Raw genomic sequence first — 22,745 nt, 5'->3', positions numbered from 1 at the left:
CAATTAAGCACTTTTATATTTAAATGCATCAGGAATATTAGGATTAGGAGCATATTTTGGTGTCATTTATTTACAATATTTATAAGGTCATTCCATGCAAACTCACTCAGTTCTTCAGAAAGTTTCTGAGTTGATGTCATGGATTTAAAAAAAAATCATGTCCATACACTTGTCAGGGATCTGTCGAATGTCAGAGCTGTACCCCTCACCAATGTAGTCTGTTGTCTACTATAACAACACCTTTTATGTACTGTATATATATATATATATATATAAGAATTGTCAGCTAATCTTTAAATTTACATCAGGTCCAGCCGGGCTAAGCCCAGGTTGTCCTTAAAGTCTAGAAACACCCCTGCCCACAGATATTAACACTTCTCCCATCTGCCCTTTTTTGGAATTGTGCTCTCGCGCTAATTTACTCCATTTAGTAAATCTGGCCCCAAGTATGCTATGTACTATAAAGAGGGATTCATCATGACTAAAGAAATGTAGTGCACTTAACATGAGGTGTTATGAATAGTATCTGTCTTTTCAAATAAATCTTTTAAGTGAACAACTTTGCATTTTTAATATGCATTACCTCATATTTCTCGTTCACTGAAGTCTCTCCCTCATTGGCCAGGAGCGCAGTGCACAAACTGATAGTATTCAAGTGTGAGCCTTGAAGGATCATTGGTTGAATGTACTGAACAAACACACCATTCAGTAACCAAGTCAATTAAATCAGAATAAGAGCTTTAATTAATTGAATAAACTGATAATGTCATTCATAGTCCAGTATCCACTGTCTCTTTGTTTAAACAATGGAGGGTAAATTCAGGCATTGAAATGAATGTTACAAGTGTCCTAATCAACCTGAAAACAACCTATTAAACTTTTACAACCTACTGGACTCTAATTACTGGGCTTTTCTGAAATATTAAGGTTATGTTTTTTTCAGGATAAATAAGAATATTTATATCACAGCAGTTACATATTTGTCAGCATAACACATTCAATTAGACTTTAAAATGTTTAGTTAAAATGACATTTCAGTGATTCTTGGGAATTTGGATAAAACAGGTTTAAATTTTGAAAAAAAAGTTAGTTACATTTTGAAAAAAAAAGTTAGTTAAATTACAAAATCTGAAGGTATATCATTATAGAACAAGGTCTTGGCTGTTCAGCAATTTACTGGTGCAACCTCCCCTGTTCGTATTTTTTCATAAAATAGGCGTTTTTCCAGTTATAAATCATACAACATTTACTTTAAGCCCAAATAGAAAAAGTAAATTTTTTTATTAATATTTTTTTATTAATAGAGACAATTAATTTAATAACTCAACAGCACTGAAGAAACATATTGTAAGCATATTCATTTAAAACAAATAAAACTCCGTCTGACGGTGATGACATTGGCCTCATTATTCCAAAATGTATACCACTCAAGTCAATGGCTTCTTGCTTAAACTTTATGTAAATATTTGATCCAAAAAATAACAATCCTGAGCACTGTGATGAACAAATATCAAATCATAACTTTCTAAAATACATAAAACCTGACAGAAAAGACAGAAAAGCTGACGGTGGTGACATCTGACGGTGGTGACAAAAACCTAATATAGATAGAAATAGATGAGTTGTTCACATTAGCCATCTTGTTTCCCCTCTGTTGCTAACTACTTCAGAACTCTTTTTAAAAATTATACATTTATTTCATAATCTAATCTAGTACTTTTTTACAAAGATGACGGTGTTGACATGTTATGTTTGTCACAGTAGCAGTGTCCAAAAATATGAACAAATTTAAGAGAAAATAGCAAACATACTACTAGGAGCTTGAGTGATCTTGAAGCATGCAGTAGAGCTGAAGGTTTGAAAATGGGGTCCTCAGGAATACAGTTAACCCTGTAGTTGTCTGATTTTATTGCTTTTTATAAATATCTGACGATGGTGACGAATATGTGGGACACATTTTGAGCAATAATAAAATAATAGTAAATATTGTTCAAAACACACTGTTTGTAGTTTTTAATACATATTACAATGTACCCTTTCATGTGGTAAATATATTATTCAATTCAATTATTACTTTTGGTTTTTTAATCAAGTTGAAATGATTATCTCTTAACCGAGGACAACTGATTTTGTAAGCAATGGGCCAGCATATAATCATTAAATTAATAAAAAATAAAAATAAACCTATAAAAGAACCTTACATATGTGCAAAGGACCCCCTGATTATAACATTGATTATTTTTCTTCATGAAAATGTTATTAATTTCCAACAGAATTAGCACTTTTCTTAGTGGGACATGTTTTTGCCAAAGTTTCAAGAATCAGTGATTTAAACACATTAAAATCTCATGGCATTTAGTTGACTAAAACTAGATTAAAACAAAAAAATTCAGATGACTAAAATGTGACAAACTAAATAGCATTTTATTAAAAAGACTATGACTAAAACTAAAAACCATCTGCACACATCAGGGGCCTCATTTATAAAGCGTGCGTATGCACAAAACGGGGCTGAAAACGTGCGTATGCAAAGGTTGTGATCTATAAAAAAAAACTTGGCAATCTCTCGCCGACACAGCCGAAGGGCAGTACACACCTGTAAGCAAACTGACCCATGCGTACTCACATTCTGGAGACAATTAATGGGAATTGGCGACACAGATGGAGAGAAAGTAAACTGAAATTAGATTGAAGAAAGTAAATATGACAAGAACGATTTTAAGTATTGATAACACACACATATTTAAATTCACTCTATTTTATACGTTAGATCCATGTTATCATGACTATGAAATCCACCAGTGTTATTTGCACTTGTACTAAGTGGTAATTGTTTCATATACATCTTGTAAAATTTTATTTTAAATCAAAAATCATTTTAAATATTTAGTCAGCGCTGTCTCAAGGTCACATTGTCAGATACGGGAGTGTGAGATGGCCTGACTGCATTGAATACAGGATAGCATCAAATTTGCATCCATTAGATAACTGCAGAACACAATGTAAATAACATCAAATGTCAAAGTGTGGAAATATAGCCGTCGAGCTCCCAGACAATTATGTCTCTATATGTTATCTTTATAATATATGATGTTAAAACCAAAACAGTCATGAATAAACGTGTTCGCCTATTACACTAAAATAAATATTTACTCACATGTGTACAAGTTAATGCAAGTCTGTTAGGTAAAAGGTAATTGATTTATGTTTTCAAATTTAAATGATTCATTTTTTATATATGTCTGCTCTGCAGAATGCTCATGCTATCAGACGCGTGCACAAAAGGAGCAGAAAACTCATATCTATTTTATTTTAGTGATACCTTATCATTAATGGTGTAATTTTGGCAAGGTGTGCGATTAAATTGAAGTAAAAATATATAAATGCTGCGGTAACCCCCTGTGTGTAATGCTGGACGATTACGACAATGGCTTGTGTTTATTGGCTGGGTGCATTTAGCTTACGAACTAACAACTGGATGCCAGTCTCATTAATATGAGTATCAGCATTCAGGAGGTGATTTGCGTTGACTATTTATGGTTAAAAATGGCCGTGTAGGGCGGGATATGAGGCAGATTCACGTACGCACACTTTCAGGTGATCTGTGATTTATAAAAGGAACATTGCTTGCTGGTGTACGCTATTTTTGACTTTTGTGCGTACGTAGACTTTTAGTAAGGATCCTACGCACAGTTTTATAAATGAGACCCCTGATCCTTTATTGAGTTTTCTTCAACTCTTACATGTTTTGTTATACATAAGAAATATTCAAATTAATTGTACATATTTGTACATATAGCCTATAAGCCTTATAGTACATACATTAGAACAGGCCGAATGTACATAATTAATTTCCATTTTTGGAGAACTCTTACATTATTCCTCTTCATCTTATGTTTTCGCATAATCTCTTTTGCCCATTTCCTGTACCATTTATTTCTACAATTTTAGAAGAAATCCAAATAAAACTATACTGATGGGTTTTGTTTTAGTTCAAAATGTCAAATGTCATTTCAAATAATGCCTGGATTTTTTATAAGGCATTTTAAATCAATTTTATCTTTTGGAAGTTAATAGTTTTTGTTATCCATACATAGGCCCATTTAGCAGCTTGTCTTTGTCTCCATGCAGAAAAATTACTGAAGTGTCATTCCAAAGAACTCCTGCTTCTTCTCAAAGTAGTAGTTGAATCTAGCCATAGCATATCTTAGGAAAGGAAAAAATAAAGAATAAAACATAAATAAATGTGACCTGCATTGATCAAGTAAACTAAGAAAATAGAACTTGGCACTCTGTTTAGGTAGCACTGTTTGATGCTTTATGAAACTATACAATTACTTAACAAATAGTTTATTTGAATGATTTAAGTGAATCTGATCTTCTAATGAACCACCAGCAAAATTGCCACCTAACCTTAAGAATCGATAGCAACAGAGTCCATCTAGAGTAGATTATTTCTCTCAACCTGATATTGTGTTGACCCAAGGGTAACCTTAACCATAACTGATCCCTAAAACCAGAGGGAAATGATAAGTGAAAAACAATGGCATAGAAGCAGCTAATCCTGGTTGCAAGGTCAAACGGTAAACTTGTTTCTAAAATCTGATTGGTTGATTGAAATGTTGTCCCAGGGTCACCATAATGTTGCCCTTTGGACATAAACCACTTGGCAAAATAAAGAAAGCCAGATTGTTTCTGATAACAAGCTAAATAAATAACAAGTAAATTACTTTAGTTCTAAATATCAACTACCACACTGAGTTATTTTCAACAATGTATTTGTTGTAGAGGTCAGTGTAGCCACTGGCCAATACAAACATAGTCTGGAAGTTAACTTCAGTCCAGGTGCATAACCGTGACAATGTGTGTACGCCAGAGCAAACCATAGTTTTTTGAGTAAAGCTTAATTGATAGCCAACATGGTGTGGAACTGTAAAGGAGAATAATATATGTATATAAATTCTATCAATATTATAATAATGGTCCTGGTTTACAAAATATCACCACAATGCTCTCTTAAAATCCATACTTTCACCTCTCTAACTCCACAGGTATCATACACTTCAGGGGTCTACCCTATATACACCAGTCAATATTTAATATGGATCAAAAAAGTTTATCAGAGTTGTCCTAAGACAAGAACGGGTATTGTTCAAAATTCAGAAACGTTTTGGAAAGGTTTTGACTAATGTAATTAAGTAAAACTGTTACACAATAGTAAGTTAAACACCAAATCTAAAAAACTCCCTTTCTCTAATCATAGTAGTGCAGACAATTTTTGTTTGGCAGCTGCAGAATGAAACATAACATAGCACATGAGAAAAAGCAGCCAATCAGAACATCACACATGGGATCAGGGAAACATAACTATGAAGTATTTAAAAATAAAACACATGAAGGCAAACAATAATTTTACGCTTACATTTAAGAGATGTTCCTGGCACCCATCAAAACAACAACATTCAAAGTCCAACATAACAGTGCCCAGAGGTGGGACTGGTGGGCTAGGATAGTGGGACAGGAGATAAAACAATGGGAGAACAAGGTGATCAAGGGAGGTTCTGGTAGCTCAGGGCATGGCGTGGACTAGGGTGGAGAGGGCACCATAAATGTCAACACCTCCGTTTTTTTCCCAAGAGTCTCCCGTATTTCACACCTATCTCCCGCCCCCTCTTGTTTTGATATTTCTCCCGGATAACTCCCGTAATTTAAACAGCCCTACCTCGTTATATGAATAATCACATCACTATATTATTCAAGGTTTTCCAGTTGCCAGATCTTGTATGAAACGAATCCTACTCACACAATAAACACATCATACAAATGTTGAACCCATTTTTGACTGCAACCTACAACTCGCTTGCGTTGTTGATACAGATGTGGCCTTTAAAAACACGCTTTTTCTCCCGCGGCATTCGCCAAATCGTCTCGCGGGGTCTCGCAGAATTCTGCAAGTGTTTTCGGGGGGGCTACTTTCCCTTTTCCCTTAATGTGTTTCGCTTCACAAAAAATCCACTAGGTGGGGCATAAATAAATAAATTTTTATATGCATTGTCATTGCAGTTGTTTTCCAGAAGTTAATAAGGGCATTGCTGAATATTTAACATTTCTATTAAAACAGCAAAGTGACGTCAACCCCTTCTTGCCAGCATAACAGCGCATACATCTATTAAGATGACTGTACGTGCAATGGGCATTTATACTAAGTGCAACAGAGAATTTAGTGTGAGCTAGCACACTTAACTCTATTTACAATGAATATCTTAATTATTTGTGTTGTCGAATTTTGACACCGTTTCATTGTTTGTTCATAATATTAATAATTATGTCAGTTTTTCTAAAAGTATTAATATTTTAAATAGATTAATGTGATATAAAAATACATGTTTTAAAGTTAAAAATGTTGTAAAACTATATTAGTATTATTGTTCTTAATATATTAAGCGAACAAGAAAACATAGGCCTATGCTTACATACTTTACAGTGGGCATATGATATCTTTATTTAGTTTTACATATTTATATTTATTATACCTTTAATAATACCTTTCTTGCGCATATAGGCAGTCAGTGTTATGATTTTTTTTATCCTTTCAGCCGTAATTCATAACTGTAAAAATATTCAGTGGCTTTGTAAATATCACTAAAAAATGGATTAAAGTAACTTTTATGTATTTTTTAGTTGGTCAAACCAAAATAAATGGCTAGAAATAGAACAGACATTTTAATTTAAAATGTACATATATTATAGGGGTATAGCTACCTCAAATAAAATAGCGAACAGAGAAACTGCGCCTATATAGACAAACACACCGCGTCTCCTTCCAGATATCTTAACTCAGACGTTCGCAGTCAACACTTTTTAAAACTTATTTATATAAAATCTAATTTATAAATTAAAAAACAAAGTTTTAAGTTCAGACAATAATAAATATGTTTATCTTTATTGAAAGAAAAACGTAGAAAATGTTATTATGGGTATAGTTGATGTGCAAAAAAATGCAAACAAATTATTTCTAAAAGTATACAGCAAGATTTTAAAAAGATAAAGGGGGTATAAAGAAAGACATGAGAAAAGTAGAGGTATGCAAAAGAGCACAGTTTAGTTATTGTTAATTAAAGCGGTTTTATACACCTTTGTTTGAATTGACAAGCATTTTATTCGCCAATGTCAACACATTTTGTGATTGATTTACTGATTTATTACAGAAAATTGTTGTCAGAAGCAAAGCTATTGTACTAAGCATCTTTATATGTATGTTTTAAAGTTTAAAATGTTGTAAAAAATATTATATAAAATAAAAAATATTATAATATATATATTAGTATTCTTTTATATTAAGAATAAATATGATACATTTATATTATGCTAAAATGCAACATACATTATTCTGCAATATAAAGCAATACAAGCAATGTGCAAGTCATGACCATACAACTTTATTTTGTATATAAATATATTATTGTTAATAGACGTCAAATATCAATTGATTTTTTATATTTTTATTAGGTTTATAAATATTCCGTTTTCTGAGGGTATCTGCGTGCGAGGGATCCGGGCAGCTATCCTTTTCCTCCAGACCTTGACGCATGGCCGCGGGAAGGCGAGAGAGATTTTTAAAAAAAAAAAATATTTTGCACAATTTATATATTACACTGTAAAAAAAAATCCATAGAAATTACAATGTTATTGCAGCTGGGTTGCCGGTAATTTACCGTAGATTTAAATTTATGTTATTAACTGGCAAGAGTTTGTTCAAAGTTAAATAAATTTTTAATATTAACAAGTCTTTATCTTTACAGAATAAAACTAAACAATAACAGTCTCATGCAAAGCATTCTGGGAACCAGAAATCATCATCAACCTTTTTCTGTTTTTTGCTTCAGATTTTGTTTCCCAGAACGTTTTGCTTCATGCTGTTTTTTTAGTTTTACTCTGTAAAGACAAAGACTTGTAAATGTTAAATGTTCATTTAACTTTGAACAAAATTTTGCCAGTAAATAACATAAATTTAAATCTACGGTAAATTACCGGCAACCCAGCTGCAATTTCTACGTATTTTTTTTACAGTGTACTTAAAAATTATTTTTGACATACGCAGGTTATTACGTGTATTTTGGATTTTAATTTCATGACTGTCTGTGCCTACCCATCCGTGGCCTCATCCGAGCGCACTTTCTTTGCCTTGCGTCTTTTGAAGACATGGGTACGCAGCACCATGACCCAGAAAAGACTCACATACCTTTCGCTGATGCATGCCCACACAGAAATACTGAACTTCCTGGACATTCGTCCCCTAGCTCATGAGAGACTTTGGACTCTCTATTATACATCCGGCGCAATGCGCGACGCGAGTTTTTTCTGCTAGAGTAAAGAGCGCGTTGATAATATGCGTATTAACGGAATGACAACGCAGGTTTGTTTATCACATACATAAATGCGCAGCAGCACAAAAACGCTTTTTAATATGAAAAATTAAAGGATTAAAATGTAACAGATTATTATTGCGTCTCTTGGACATAAATGATGACCGATAATGAGACATTAGAAGGCGTTAAGAGCTGCTTTACCTGTAGCCTGGCAAGTAAATAAATGCTTTGCTTTAAACAAATGCATCTTTTTTAAAATGTTTTTTTTTTAATGCTACCCAACGGATTTATTGTATATAATGACTCTGCACCTGTGGATATGGTGAGATGAGAAAACATTTTAAGTAATGCTTTAAAAAAACATTTCGCTGTCCAAGTGCTGAAATGGCTCTCCGCACGTTTGTAAATTCTTTATCTTTTGTTTGTAACAAATAAAGTATTTTTACAGTACAAACCTTATATGAAGCCTAATATATTCTAAAAATGTAATTATACACCATGTATTTCTTTATAAAACTATACAATATCAGAACTAAACCCATCATTATTTTTGTTCAAATTATGAATTATTTATAAGTTTAAAAAAAGACAGTAATAGTACTATTTAGTAAAAAAAGATCTATATAAAAATATACTAGGTATGTTAATGTGAGAATATTTTACCACTGTTAATCGACGTGTGATCCTAACTTAAAAACGAAAGTAAAATATGATCGTCCGCATGGACATTGAAAATTGTGAAGTTTAATTAATATTATATGTTGTTATAATATTATGTGTTGAATGTAAATATGTTGTATGTATGTATATCTGAAGTTGTAACGAAAGTAATTCCCCCTGGGATAAGTATTTTTGCTTCTGATTAATAGCGCATATTCATCTGAGAACTGATGATGTCTGTGTGTTTCAGACCCTGGCTGTGTGTAACATGTCGACTTGCTCTCGTGGTACTTTGATGTCTTCGTTGCCGAACTGTCTGCGCAGCGCCACATAGAAACGCCCTTTGACTCTTTAAGGCAAAGTACCAGCAACATGAGAAGTGGTGGCACGCAAAAGAAAGTGAAGGTACGCAGTACGCTAAAATATAAAGTGTCTGTACTGCGAGCACTGGTTTAGTTATTTACATCGTGTGTTGCTCTTTCACCATTGTGCACCCGCGCACTCGCTCTGTAGTTTGTAGCTCGCACTTCGAATGAAGCACCGATACTTCTCTTACTGTTTCGAACCATGATTCGAAGCCTCAACGAGGGTGTCGAAAACAGCGCCATCTTTTGGTTAATAAAACATATAGCAGTTGCTTCTGGAAAAAGCTTCGTCAACGAAGCAACAAGCTGATGAAATTCAGATGAATATTGATATTATGTGTACAAATAAAGCTTAGACAACATGTCTGTGAATGGTCAATATAATAAATGTATTTACTGATTAAAGTGTGGCAATAAATTCCAGTAGGAGTTAATATTCATATGATTCAATACTGTATTGTACAGAATAATGTTCACAGGCATATAATAACAGACGCGCACACAAGTATAAGTAAATACAATACTATACAGTATTATGTTGGACCAAAATGTGAATAAAGCAAATAACTCATAAAAAAACCTCTAGGGTTCGAACCTTCTGACACGCAATACTTTAAGCGCGCACGTGACTAAGCAGAAAGTGAAGCTTCGTTTGTCATTGGTCACGTGATTTCAACGTTAACAACACAAGCTTCGAATCAAAGCTTCACCTGGCACGCCCACTTTTGCTCGACACAAGCTCCGAAGCCTCGCTTCAAATGTAACATCACTACTGTATTGTTTGTTCTGGAAGGCTGGTGTCTGTTCAGTGCTCTCCCAGGTCGCATAGTGCTACTGTTTCCTGTTTCATGGGGTGGTATCTCGGCGTGTCTTTGTTTATTCATAACGCTGAGTGCGCGAGTGACTGCGCGAGTGACTGCTGTCCTACTGCTCGGTAAGTAAATGATATTGATTTAATAACGCAAAATATCGAGACGTTCTCTAATTATGTTTATTTGGGAAAATAGTGTTTAGGCTGTGAGCTGCTGGATGGGAGACGTAGTTCCTGCATTCTGGTAGGAAAACCCACTTGTTGTCCCTATAATCGGTTTACAGGTATGTTTATTTATTGTATGTGTTTGCTTTTGATCTAGATGTAAACTAGGCAACAAATGCTCTTTCCAGTGCTGCTTTTTGCTGAGCTCTGTCGCTGCATGGCTTGACGCTTCAACGGTGCTGTTTTGCTTCGCTTGTTCTTTTTTTGTTTTTTTTGTTTTTCCTTTTGTTTTGTTTGTGCCAGCTGGTGGTCGGGGGTGCTATTGCATCTATCTGTTACTAGCATTCGCTTGGCTACCTCGCTATTTGCTTTGCTTTCTGGGACTGTGGCTTTAATAACAGCCTTGTTGTGCTATTTGTGCTGAACTTTGTTTCTGTAGCACATTCCAGCGTTCCTTTTCGAAGGAGTTAAGGGGCTTATCGCCTGAGTTGGAATTGCGTCTCGCAAAGCTAAGTGTCCATTTTGTAATTTTGTATTTCTTTATTTTTTTTGTTATATTTGTGTGTATTTGAACCTAAGTTTCTTTTCATAATTTGACTTTGTGCTTTTGCCCATCATTCTTTTGTTTCATTTCGACTAATTGTATTTTCTTTTCTCCTCAGGAGCTGGGTGTTCCAGGGTGGGCAGGTTGTTATCGGGTGCTGTACCTCTCTTACTGATTGTGTAGTTTTCTTTTTTTTTTTGCTGTGACGTTCACTAGTGTGAGTGATTTTTGGTGCACATTTATATTTTTTGCTGTGGGTCTTTTGGAGGTCCAGCACTCGGCCTGGCCTATTGCTGGGAAACCCCAGCTCCTTGAGTTTGTTGGTGTCCTTAGTTCTTTGGGCAAACTCGGTGCATGTTTGCAATTTCTAACTGCCATTTAATTGGCATTTTATTATTACTTGGCCAATTTTTAAGCTTTTGAATATTTAATAAAGTGTATATTTTTCAATAAATATTGTGCATTGCCATATCCACGTCTCATTGTCCATTTTTCAGGTCAGGAGAACTGTGAACTTGTGTGTCCTGTATTAGTAGGTCCCCAGACATTAATACTGGGGTGGCGTAGTCGTGTTTTTGTTAAGATCAGTGATAAGTCTTTTATTTAGTGTTATCACCAAACCTTTCTCATGCCACAATACCATAAATATTGCTGATAGGCTAATGTATAAAACCATGTGAATGATTTAGCTAAAGATTAGCCTCAATTACTAAGCTAGGCAGTTTCCCAAAACGGTGGCTGTGGGGCAAAGTGAACCAGATGGGGTGAACTGAACCAGGGGTTCAACCCCACCATGAGGCACTGTAACCATTGAATATGTTTCATTAAAAAAAATATTTCTGTGTAGTTTCGCACAACTGATTTGTTCATTTTTAAACATTTTAGAAAACCATATCATGCTAAGACATTACAATATTAATAAATTTTTATGCATTTGGCGTTTTGCAGGTCCACACTGAAAAAACAAACATACCACTCAGAAACGTCCATTGACAATCTCCAAACAATAAGTTGTTCCTCAAAATCTGTATTTTCATCTGATACAGACTCAAACATGAGTGGATGACATCAGAGTACCGCGAGAGCGATTTAAAACCAACCTCCTCCGCTTTATTTCTGGCGGTACTCTGATGTCATCTGCTTGTCGGTTCTTGTGGCGCTGCGTAAAGTTGACCACACCTAAAAAATGTACTGCTAAACTCGACAGAAATGCTCTGTATATACCAGCACCTCCTTTATTAATTGTATGCAGGAAAAGTTCTATTTTACTTCTCAGCGTGATAAATAGCTTACAATGTTTGGTGTGTGAGCGTGTGAACTTACAGAAATGCGTGTGTCTCATGGTGAATGCGTGGGACTTCAGAGCCTAGGTTATATCAACATATGTCAAATTAAGTTACCCGATATCCACTTAATTTTATAAGTTATAAACATTCATTTAAAGCAACACTATGTAGTTTTTTTTCCTTTAAATAATGTCTCTAAAATTATTTTAGTAATAGAACAACTTTTAACTGGACAAATTGTACTGTTGCTGCAACATACAGACGCGAAGTATTGCCAGTTCTACCTGCATACCGAGCGTTTATCTATATATTGATTCTGTTATTCTGTTATGACCATTGCCTGTTTGTTTGGACCTCTGTCTTTTGGATTATCCCTTTGTTCTGTCATTTGGATTGGACTGTCCTGCGTTACTGGATTTATGCCTGTATCTTGTTTACCCCTTTGCCTAAAGATTTGGATTTGTTTGTATATCGGCGTTTTCAATAAACACCTGCACATGGATCCTACTGCCTCAGCGTCATCGTTACACTTAATAAAATCTCTTAATGCAGTTATGCGATTTTTTTTGTTGGAAAATAAATTACCAAATATAGAACAGATATTTTGTGTAAAATTGACATATATTATTTGATGTATACGCCTTAATAATATAAGTATTACATTTACAGATTATTTTAGTCAATATATTTAAAAAGGTCAGAGTTATATATTTAAGTTTTTAAAACTGTAATAATTGCATATTTCAAATTATTATTATTTCTATTTGACATCAAAAATGTGTACGTTTTACGCCTAACTTGAAGTATGATTTACTTATATTTTCACATTGATATTATTTGAGTAAATGTAGGCAAAAAATAAATTAATAATAAGTAGAACAAATGTCAATTTTAAACAATCACATAGCCAACGGTTTTTAATCAGCAACAAAGAAACTGCGCATTTTGCCGATGACAAACACCTCAGAAACTCCTCGAATTTATGAATATTTACACTCACAATATGATTTCATTTCATTACTACAAAAGTATAACATATTATACAAATTCTCAGTGAAATGTATTAAACACCATTGCATACTTTTTATCGTGTTTCATACCATGTAAAGGGAAACATGATAATATAAAAAGTAGCCTACTGTTCAGTAATGCAGAAAAGCGCAACACAACCATGTTAAAGCTGTTAAAACGTTCAGATGCAAAAATGAACTAAATGTAAAATTAGATAAACTAGTTAATCATATTGCGTAAATGCGCTCGGTCTCTTCAAAGGTCTTCGCAAATTTTTTGTTATAAGACTTGATTATCATACATCACGTCTCTTCTACTGTAAGTACACGGAAAAAATAAGACAAATGATGCGCGTTTGAGTCGGATTTTTATAAAGAATATGTGACTGTTTATGTAACTGGCAAAAGAAAACTTCGCCAACTAAATGTTTGCCACAAAGCATGCATTTGTATGACATCAAAGTCTATCGCCTAAACATCGATAATCTGTGTCATGTTACTTCAATATCATACAGTATACACTCAGCATGAAGTCGAGCACACACATTGTCGTCAGTATGGCCTACATGAAACACGCCTGCCCTCTACAGGTTTTTATATTTCCTCCGTCCCCCACCGAACCCCCCTTCTGCGGGATCTCGCAGAATTTCGGAAGTGCTCGCGGCATTCTGCTCTCAGAGACGCGCATTTTTAAAGGCCACATCTGTATCTGTGCAGGTAGACGGTTGAAGTTGAATAACAAGGCCGCGCGTTTGATGCTGGATTCTGGGTCAACAGCGCTGCCATATTAGTGGTGGCAACTATTTCGTTAATCTCATAAGAACTGGAGGTAAATGCCTCCTCGGCTCTGTCGTGTGCAGTTTGGAGGAGCATAGAATTGGGCTAAGATTTTTTTTTTGTAAATACTTTTTATTAAGTTTTACAGGTACATTACTTTAACAACAACACATCCTTCCCTCGCTTACACACGACTTTAAGAAAAAACCCTTCGTTCCCCAACGTTTTTTTTTTGTTTGAAAGCAGAGGGTCTGTTCTTTCATTTGGTATATTGTATGTTTATATATTTAAAGAAGAACATTTTCTGGAAGGCATTAAACTTTGGTGAAAATCATGAAAAACGCTGGCGCTGGCTGGCAACTTTTTTAAAAAATGCTGGCGGTGAAAGAGTTGAAGCATGTACACCGCACACGTGAGCAGCGCATGCTCGCGTGGCAGGAGCGTTGCTGAAGCAGCAGTGCTGCTATCATTTCGGCGTTGGCTCTATTTTTGCTGCGCTGCTCACGCTCAATTAAAGTGATAGTGCATTGTTTATGGTTTAAATGGTCGTGAATTGACGCGAAAAAGTGTAATTTTACAATAAAATCACGAATGTGACGCCAAGTGTGTTTGAAACAGTCATGACTTTGAGCAATTTAAAAGAAAGCAATGAAATATTAACACACTGTTGCCAGAAGCAGGGCTCTCAAGTTTTGAAGACAGGCAAGAGTGACACACCCCAACCCCCCCCCCCCCCTCTTCCCAGAAGAAAATATTTGACACATGACACTGACAATTTAACCAAATACAAAGTGTTTATTCAATTTCCATTTATAAAATTTTTGTGTGTGTGTGTTTGAGTGTGAGTGTTTGTGAGAGAGAGAGAGAGGGAGAGAGAGAGAGAGAGAGGGATTATGAGTGGTGTTGTTGTTTGTTGTAAGTGTTTGTTGCCTTTTTGGACTCCTTTATCATTTGTGGTGTTGGCTCCCACTTGAAACAGTTCGGCTCAAGCCCAGCCATTTTCAGCGTCATGATTGTGGACAATGTCCCGTCCAGAGACAAACTGTTTCGTGTTGAGGTTTTGTTCAAACCAACCATCGAAAATACCCTCTCAGCATCAGCATTAGAATGTGGAAGCACTAAGGCTGCGATCTTTGATAGCCTCCCAAATTGGTTCAAGCCAGTCACCTTTGAAAAAAGGAACCAGGGGCCTTTATTTCTCAAATGTTTTCCCTTCATCGTAATTACTAATGAGCAAGTCATGTTGTGTGCAAAATATTTCTTACCTTGTTCTTTGTTGTGGACATTCTTCCCCAAAACTCCTCAACATAAAGACTGTTGGCTCCTGGGGCTATCTTATCTTACCAACCTATATTTCACAGGGGTGTTGCACTTAAGAAAGGAGACATCAAAATAGCATAAAATAGCCCAACCCTCCCATTTTCCTCTTCATACAGCTGGAATATGGATGCCTTTTCTCTTTGGAGAAGGAGGTTCAGTGTAGAGAACACTGGGAATGTGGCCTGAAGGAACAGGAGGTAGACTTCCGTCAGGGGATTGGAAAACTCCTCCACCAGCCTCCTGAACCTTGGTTGTTTCTCATCTGCAAATAGACAGGTTGTTAGTATTGGGTGTCTCACATAACCATCTTGAATTAGTGCCAAAATATAATGTGTGACTTACTTAAAGATTTGAAGTAGCTGGTGAGTGGGCCATACCGCTGCAGAGAATGCGAGTGATGCACATCTCCAAACTCAGCCACCTCACAGAAATGTACAGCAGCATTTCCATATAATCACTGCCATGGAGTTCACAAAATTCTGATAAAGAATGTAAGAAAAACAAACCAAATTAACCCAATTTTCTCAGTTTGGGTGTATAACACTGGAGCTAATTGAATTACAAACCTTTCAAGTAACCTTTACGGTTTGTGCTGCCCTTAAACCAGTATCCAAGGCAAGGAATCTGTGCACAACTTTGGTGGTATCAAATAGCCTTACAGTTAGGGGGTTCATTTTCTCTAGTCCTGTAACAATATGGTACATAACTAACTGCATGCATTTATTATTTCAGTGTGTGTGACATGAACATGAGGAAATGAAAACAGGCAATTTAGCTGTCAAAGGTATACCTGTGTCATTTGAGCCATCCGTGACCAGTGTAAAGGGATTTTCCCTCATCTTCAACACCAGCTCATTTCTATAATGTGGTGCAACTGCTTGATTAATGATGCACATAGTTTTTGTTCTGGCACTCTTGAAATTTTGAGCTGTGGGAGAGTCTTTGAAGCATTCCCTGTACAAGGGGCTGAAATGGTCTGCCACAGCAAATGAAACATTGTGTTGAACCATTGCTACGGCAACTTTCACCTCAGCTCTCCTTATCTGCTCCCATATCTGCATGTCCATTAAAATTCTGAATTTCAGTAACAATAAAAATACATTACAGAGCAGTATTTTGTCCATGTCATGGATGAATGTCTCATATATGCCATAAACATAGAAATGGTTGTATTATTTAGGAAAAATGGTATTCATGAACAATGTAATCCATCTTTTGGATTTAATGTGCTATGTACCTTGACCTCTTGCACACTCATTTCTGCAGTGACTGTGCTGGTTGACTTTAGTGCCTGCTGTTTGGCCTGATGCCCCTTACTTTCTATGTGCCTTGTCACATCCTGCACACCTTGATGGGCACAGGAGTTCTCTTGGCAGCAGATAGAACACCAGTAATAGGAGCTGGTGCTTCCTACAGTAATAAATGGCCATTTAGAGGTCCATTCATTATTAAAAGAGCTCTTGTAGGTGGCTGCTCCTGGTACTTTTCTCCCTTTTGTTTTGATGGCCTCTTCTGACACCTTAGCCATCTCTTCCACCGTCTCTTCCTCTTCCACCTGCACTGTCTCCTCCACCTGCACTGTCTCCTGCACCTGCACTGTCTCCTCCACCTGCACTGTCTCTTCCACTTGCACCGTCTCTTCCACCTGCACTGTCTCATCATCTTCCACCTGCACTGTCTCTTCCTCTTCCACCTGCACCGTCTCCTCCTCTAATGTGCCTACCATTTTCGCCACCTTCTCTGGGCCAGCATCCTGTAACCTGCTCTTCATTCACCCTGAGGGGGCTTTCCCCTCAGGGTGAATGAAAGGATGCTTAGTTGCCTATTACCCAACATCTTTGAAAGACAGATGCAATGATTAATGCATCCATGTCCAGGATTATATAATTATAAAATATGACATGATTTTAAAAGTGAACTATAACATTGACTATGCAATACACTTTAATTAATTTAGTGCTAATAAAATTATTAAGCCTATTGGAGCGAGATATATTTATAATGTGACAATATGTCAATCATCTTGTGATAACGAAAATATGACTAGGCCTAGACTAACGTTACTTGTTCTGAGCAGATGTTGTCAGTGAACAGGCTGTAAAACTGTTGGCTAAGTAACAGACACTCATGAAAAACTGATGCTAATTATTTGGGAAACATTCTCTAACAGCAGTCAAGTTGTCATTGTTTGTGTCAAACAAGTTGTGAATTTGTTGTAACAGGAGATCATTACTTACTTTGTGCTCAAAGTGATGCTTGGAGCTCCAGTGGTTTCCTCTGTGTGTGAACGAGGAAGATGGTGAACAATTCCAGGATGCTTTTTTTTCATTGGTTGTTGCATTAAATCTTACCCAGATACAATAATGCTATTTTCTGATTGGCTATTGTGTAGCTTATTTCTTTTTTTTTTTTGATTGGCTGATAAGTGGCAGGCTCGATTAAGAACTCCAGGGGAGACGCGCTTGATTCCTGCTGGTGTTGTGTCGAAGTCTGTTCCCCCTATGTTCCCCCTATTTTTCCCTTCAGTGTAGTGTTTTTATAGCGTTTTTATCACGTTATAGGTTTTATTATTTATATATTTAAAGTTTTAATGGCTACTGAGATGTATATGTGTGCATTTCTGTAATGTATCTGTATTGTTCTTAATGGTAAGTCAATTATTTTTACAGTATGAATCATATTATATGTATAATATATATTTATTATGTATGCAAACATTACATTTTTAAAACAACCAGTAAAGTAAAAAAAAGAAAAAGACAGGCTATATTTTAAAAGAAATACCCTAATAGAAAACTGTCAAATGTATGAAATAATTAATAAATTGTATTATAGAATACATGACATTTTCGCCTTTTAGTATAACCAATTCAAATCTTTAATCTTTCTAAATGTAACGTGATGAAAACGCTATAAAAACACTACACTAAAGGGAAACATAGGGGGAACTGAGTTCGACACAACACCGGTTTCCATAGTGAGAGCGGCGCGACCAGATTACTGTTGGGCGCTGCGCCATATTAAATATATTATAAATAGTTTTTCTGCGTGAGAAATACAATGTGTGGCGGGAGTGCGTGACAAAAGACTGAAATGAGTGACTGTCACGCTCAATGCGTGACACTTGAGAGCCCTGCAGAAGACTGCGTTCATTCACTTTCTGCCCAGCAAATGAGTCCTCATCTATCTTAATAATCTTCAGAGAAATAGATTAATCTATAAATTAAAATCTTATGCTTAAACTGTTGAAGGGAAACACAATCAACTGCTTCATGCTGTCAATCACTGAGTGAATTCTTTATTTTATCGTAAAACTCCAAAACGCGCGATGTCCAAACGCGCGCACACAAACACACGATGCCTCAAATTTGATACGCTTTGTGGTATTCTTATAAAAGATGCGATTGCAAACATCACATCTACTTGTTTACTCTCCCCTGTAAATAAAAGTTATTTAGTTAATAAAGTTACGCTAATGTTTTATTTGTGATACCGTCAGACGCGATCGCCGGCCAAATGCACACACAAACACACAATGCCTCATATTTGACGCACTTTGTATTAAGACACATCTAAACACATCTAAAACTTGTTTATTTGCGTATATCTCTGCACAGTAAGTTTATTTAACGCAGGATCATGCATGGGAAGGAATTTATTTTGTGTTGCTTTCACAAACAAACACGTAACAATAATGACGTGTTCTTGCATTCCTGTCTAAAGGCTCATTATGCAGCTCATTATGCAAGTGTTTTGTTCTTCAGCTGTCAATCACAGATTATTCAAGAGCTTCCAGCCTCCTTGCATATTGCCTTCCTAACCAAAAAGTATATCAATATATTGTTTTATGTGAATGAGTAAGCAGAATGATTTTCACATCATTTTAAAGAAAAAAACTCTAGACTACTAGATCCTGTTTTGAAAAGTCTTGGGAAAACATGTTTAGTATGGGTTTTGTGGACTTATATCAGTCACTTACAATTTTTTCTTTTTCAAAAACCACGCATAAACATTTTTCTCTCAAAAATACAAACATTTACATATATGTTAATCATATAATATAGTAGCCCAGTTTGTGCTAAATGCAGTGTTATAAGACTTTTGTCATTATTATGTTTTTAAGCAACTGAAAAAAAGCACAAATGTCAATGCAGGTCAAAACTTCTCCAGGGCCCTAAAAACCTCTTAGACCCCAGAGGCTTAAGGTACTAATTCTGACTTACACAGCTCTCCATAGCCTTGGCCGTACATATTTATCCAACTTACTCCAGCCTTATGCTCCAGTTCGCTGTTTACGCTCTTCTAGTGCAGGACTGTTAGTCACCCCAAAGATCAATCAAGTAGCTATGGGAGTTAGAGCTTTTAGTGTTGTGGCTCCTAGGTTGTGGAACTCCCTTCCTCAAGATATTCGTCAAGCAACCACCCTTCTCTCCTTCAAAAATCTCTTAAAAACACAATATTTCTCTGAATATTATTCCTCTGCTTATAGTCTATATATTTTTTTCTCTCTCCTTTACATTATCCTTGTAAGTGATTGCTAATATTGTTGTCTGTAATGTTTGTATATTATTATCCTTGTAAAGCGACCTTGGGTGTTGAAAGGCGCTATATAAATAAGAATTATTATTATTATTATCTGTATTTATTTGTAATAAATAAATGTATTCATTAAACATGTTTGGATGTAGTTTCAGTGTTTCTTTATTTCTTGCCCCAACATGTGACTCTGGTGCTACCAAATTAAGTCCATTTGCCAACCTTCTTAAATTTTAGTGTAGAACCCTGCAGGACTCATGGAACAGAACTACATTTGGAAATGACACGAGATGAATTATAAAAAACATGATTCAAAATAAAAGACATGGCCCAAACACAAGAAACATAACAAAACCCTTACAACATAAATCTACTTACTTCTGGTCTCTGAAAATCATTGTACTTTGTGTATATTTATTTTGAACAGCTGCATAACCATGTGGTATGGCAACAATTCTGTGATGGACTGCTGCCGAGAAGATCACCAGGACCATTTACCACCACAGAGTCCACAGGAGAGCTAGTTTTATTCTTAAGGACCCCACCATTCGTGGACTGTTCACAATTCTACACTGAGTACGGAGGTAGTGTAAAATGGACTTTTAGGGCAAGGAAATTCTTTTTCCTCTCAGCAGCTAGTATTTTAAACATGTAGCCAGTAGACACAGACTAGTCTCATCTATTTCATAGAATAGATGGACTGGGCATTCATCTCAACACGAACATTGCTAATGTTATGCTGCTACTATTTATATTATTGCATTTCCGAGTGTTACTGCTACTATTATTATCAAGTAGCCTCATTTAATTTTCCACATAATTGTGTGTGTGTGTTGATTTCCTTAAATTTGGCTGCACAGTCTTTCATGGCTCGCCAACGCATTAGAATGCTTCTGTTAAAGAAGCAAGCAGAACCAAGTATCAGGAATTGTGGAAAGATGAACCCAATTGCAGACGATGTTGGGGAGAACAGAAAATACTTTACTGTCTGACATAAACACCCACGAGAGGGGTACACAACATAAAACACGGTATATAAACAGAAACCTGATCTCACGAATTTCCGTGGCATAGTCATAGTATTTTTTGCTAATTTTTCCGTGGCATTCTCATTTGTTCTCGTGTTTATGTGGTTCTAGCCGAGTCATCTTGTCAAAGTTAAGTGTTTTCTATTTCAACATGATCTCACAAAGTTCCATGGGATATCCACAGAATTTTTTGCTCATTTTCCATGGCATTCTCACGGATCTCTGCATATTTCCGTGGCCCTGCCACGGACTTTCTTTTCCGTGGCATTCTCACGGATTGGTTACTCAACTGTTTTGTCCTATTTTCTTACCATTGTCGCTTCGGTTAGGGTTAGATTTACATAAAATGACATCCCTACCCCAACCCAACTCTAACCCAACGCCAGGCGACAATTGATTAAAGTTTAGAAAATATAAAAGAATACATCAGAAAGAATTGTATAATAAACCAATACTTAACCTGTTAAGCCAGACAGCCGTTTTCAGGCCAAATCATGAAATTTACATGCCCACACTAAAACAGCTGTAGTTCCAAAACCCTTTGACCTACAGACACAATTTTGATATCTCTAAAAAGAAGACACTTGTGTCTTTACTTCTCATTTATCAGAATTCAGATATGTAAAAAAAGCTAAATGTTATAGTCACTGAAGTGTGGTGAAAATGTTTTATTAAAATTAAACGTGTTTTTATTTAATTAATAATGTCATATTAAATGTGCCATACCAACCCAAAAACAACATAGACTTAAGACCACATGTCTGACTAATCTATGTTTTAAATTTGAAGATGATATGATAAAAAATAAGGTTACTGTAAGCTTTGATCTTCACCATGGCACATTTCAAAAAATGGCCACTGGGCTGCTCCAAATCATCACCTGCTATAATGATGTAGAATAAAGTAGAAAAAGCTTTATAAATTAATTATTTACATGTGTGTATTACCTAGAGTATGTATCTACAAAACTTTATTAATTACATAAAAACATTGTATACACATTTGACAAAAATGTGTTTTAACTTAAATATTGAAATAAACTAGTAACCGTAAACTACACAGTACATAGTAATTATGAAGCTTTTAAAATAAAAATAAAACTATTTACATTGTGGACACCTCATGTTTTACAAACTAAAGCACTCACCAGTTGTTGTGAAGTGATAAAAGAAGCATTCATATTAATGGCGGTGACGTATCTCTATCGCGAGTAAATTGCGTAACCATTCATTCAGTGATGGGCGATAGAAAAGCACTCAGACAGCGATCTGTTACTAATAATAAGCTTTTGTCCTCACAATATACATTCAGAGTACTTGCATAATGTTAGGTACATCAACAATGTCTGCAAATAGCGAATGTGCATCAGAATGACAAGCAGTCTAAGTTACTGCAGATAACAGGTGCACGAAAATAACACACAAAACATCAGTAAAACACTAAACTTATTAGCTGTATGAGAAATATTTATCATAATGTGTGTGTGTGGACTCATTTTAAACATAATACTCTGACTGACCTGATCGCGTATGCCTTTTCCATAGTAGAATCGCGCTGCGTGTGCAGTTGTTAAATAACAATATGGATTTAGGATTATTTGATGCAAAATCCCATGGAAACAACGAAGAAATATCAATATTTCTCATATGTAATACGTTTGTGGACTAAAACTGCGAATGGATGTTATATTGTGAAGGCTTAGCAATGAGATTTCAGCAGTGTGAGCTCGTCTAAAGTTATGAGGGAGGCGCAGTTTCATAATAAGAGCGTGAAGTCATTTTATGAATTAACAAATTTAAATATGACCTCGTTGCATAAAATTTATTATTAATTTTGCTAGAGCATTTATTTCGTGGAACAGCATTTAAAAATGA

At 35.6% G+C, this 22,745-nt stretch overlaps 1 protein-coding gene and 1 long non-coding RNA gene across 5 annotated transcripts in view; both read right to left on the bottom strand.

Moving 5' to 3' along the window:
• Positions 1 to 726: 726 nt before the first annotated feature.
• The window catches only part of LOC135780875 (ethanolamine kinase 1), a 155,330-nt gene continuing 133,311 nt past the window's right edge, over positions 727 to 22,745 (bottom strand). For 2 of the 4 annotated variants that reach the window (XM_073813240.1, XM_065291166.2), the window contains 2 exons: positions 4,414 to 4,510; positions 727 to 4,206 (listed from right to left, as the gene is read on the bottom strand). In XM_073813240.1, coding sequence (XP_073669341.1) covers positions 4,192 to 4,206; positions 4,414 to 4,510 — 112 coding nt within the window. In that variant the 3' untranslated portion in view covers positions 727 to 4,191. The remainder of the gene's footprint in view (positions 4,207 to 4,413; positions 4,511 to 22,745) is intronic. The other 2 variants (XM_065291167.2, XM_065291168.2) reach the window with 1 other exon arrangement.
• LOC135780869 (uncharacterized) lies at positions 14,858 to 16,335 on the bottom strand. The gene is made up of 5 exons (XR_010545007.2): positions 16,098 to 16,335; positions 15,874 to 15,992; positions 15,650 to 15,786; positions 15,253 to 15,569; positions 14,858 to 15,154 (listed from the first exon to the last, which is right to left on the bottom strand). It is a non-coding gene; the product is annotated as an uncharacterized lncRNA (long non-coding RNA).

The sequence above is a fragment of the Paramisgurnus dabryanus genome, chromosome 23 (genome assembly GCF_030506205.2).
Source record: "Paramisgurnus dabryanus chromosome 23, PD_genome_1.1, whole genome shotgun sequence".
In the NCBI taxonomy this organism is placed as follows: Eukaryota; Metazoa; Chordata; class Actinopteri; order Cypriniformes; family Cobitidae; genus Paramisgurnus; species Paramisgurnus dabryanus.
Note: the sequence above shows the minus strand (reverse complement) of the source record. Positions and strands in the feature narration are given on the sequence as shown.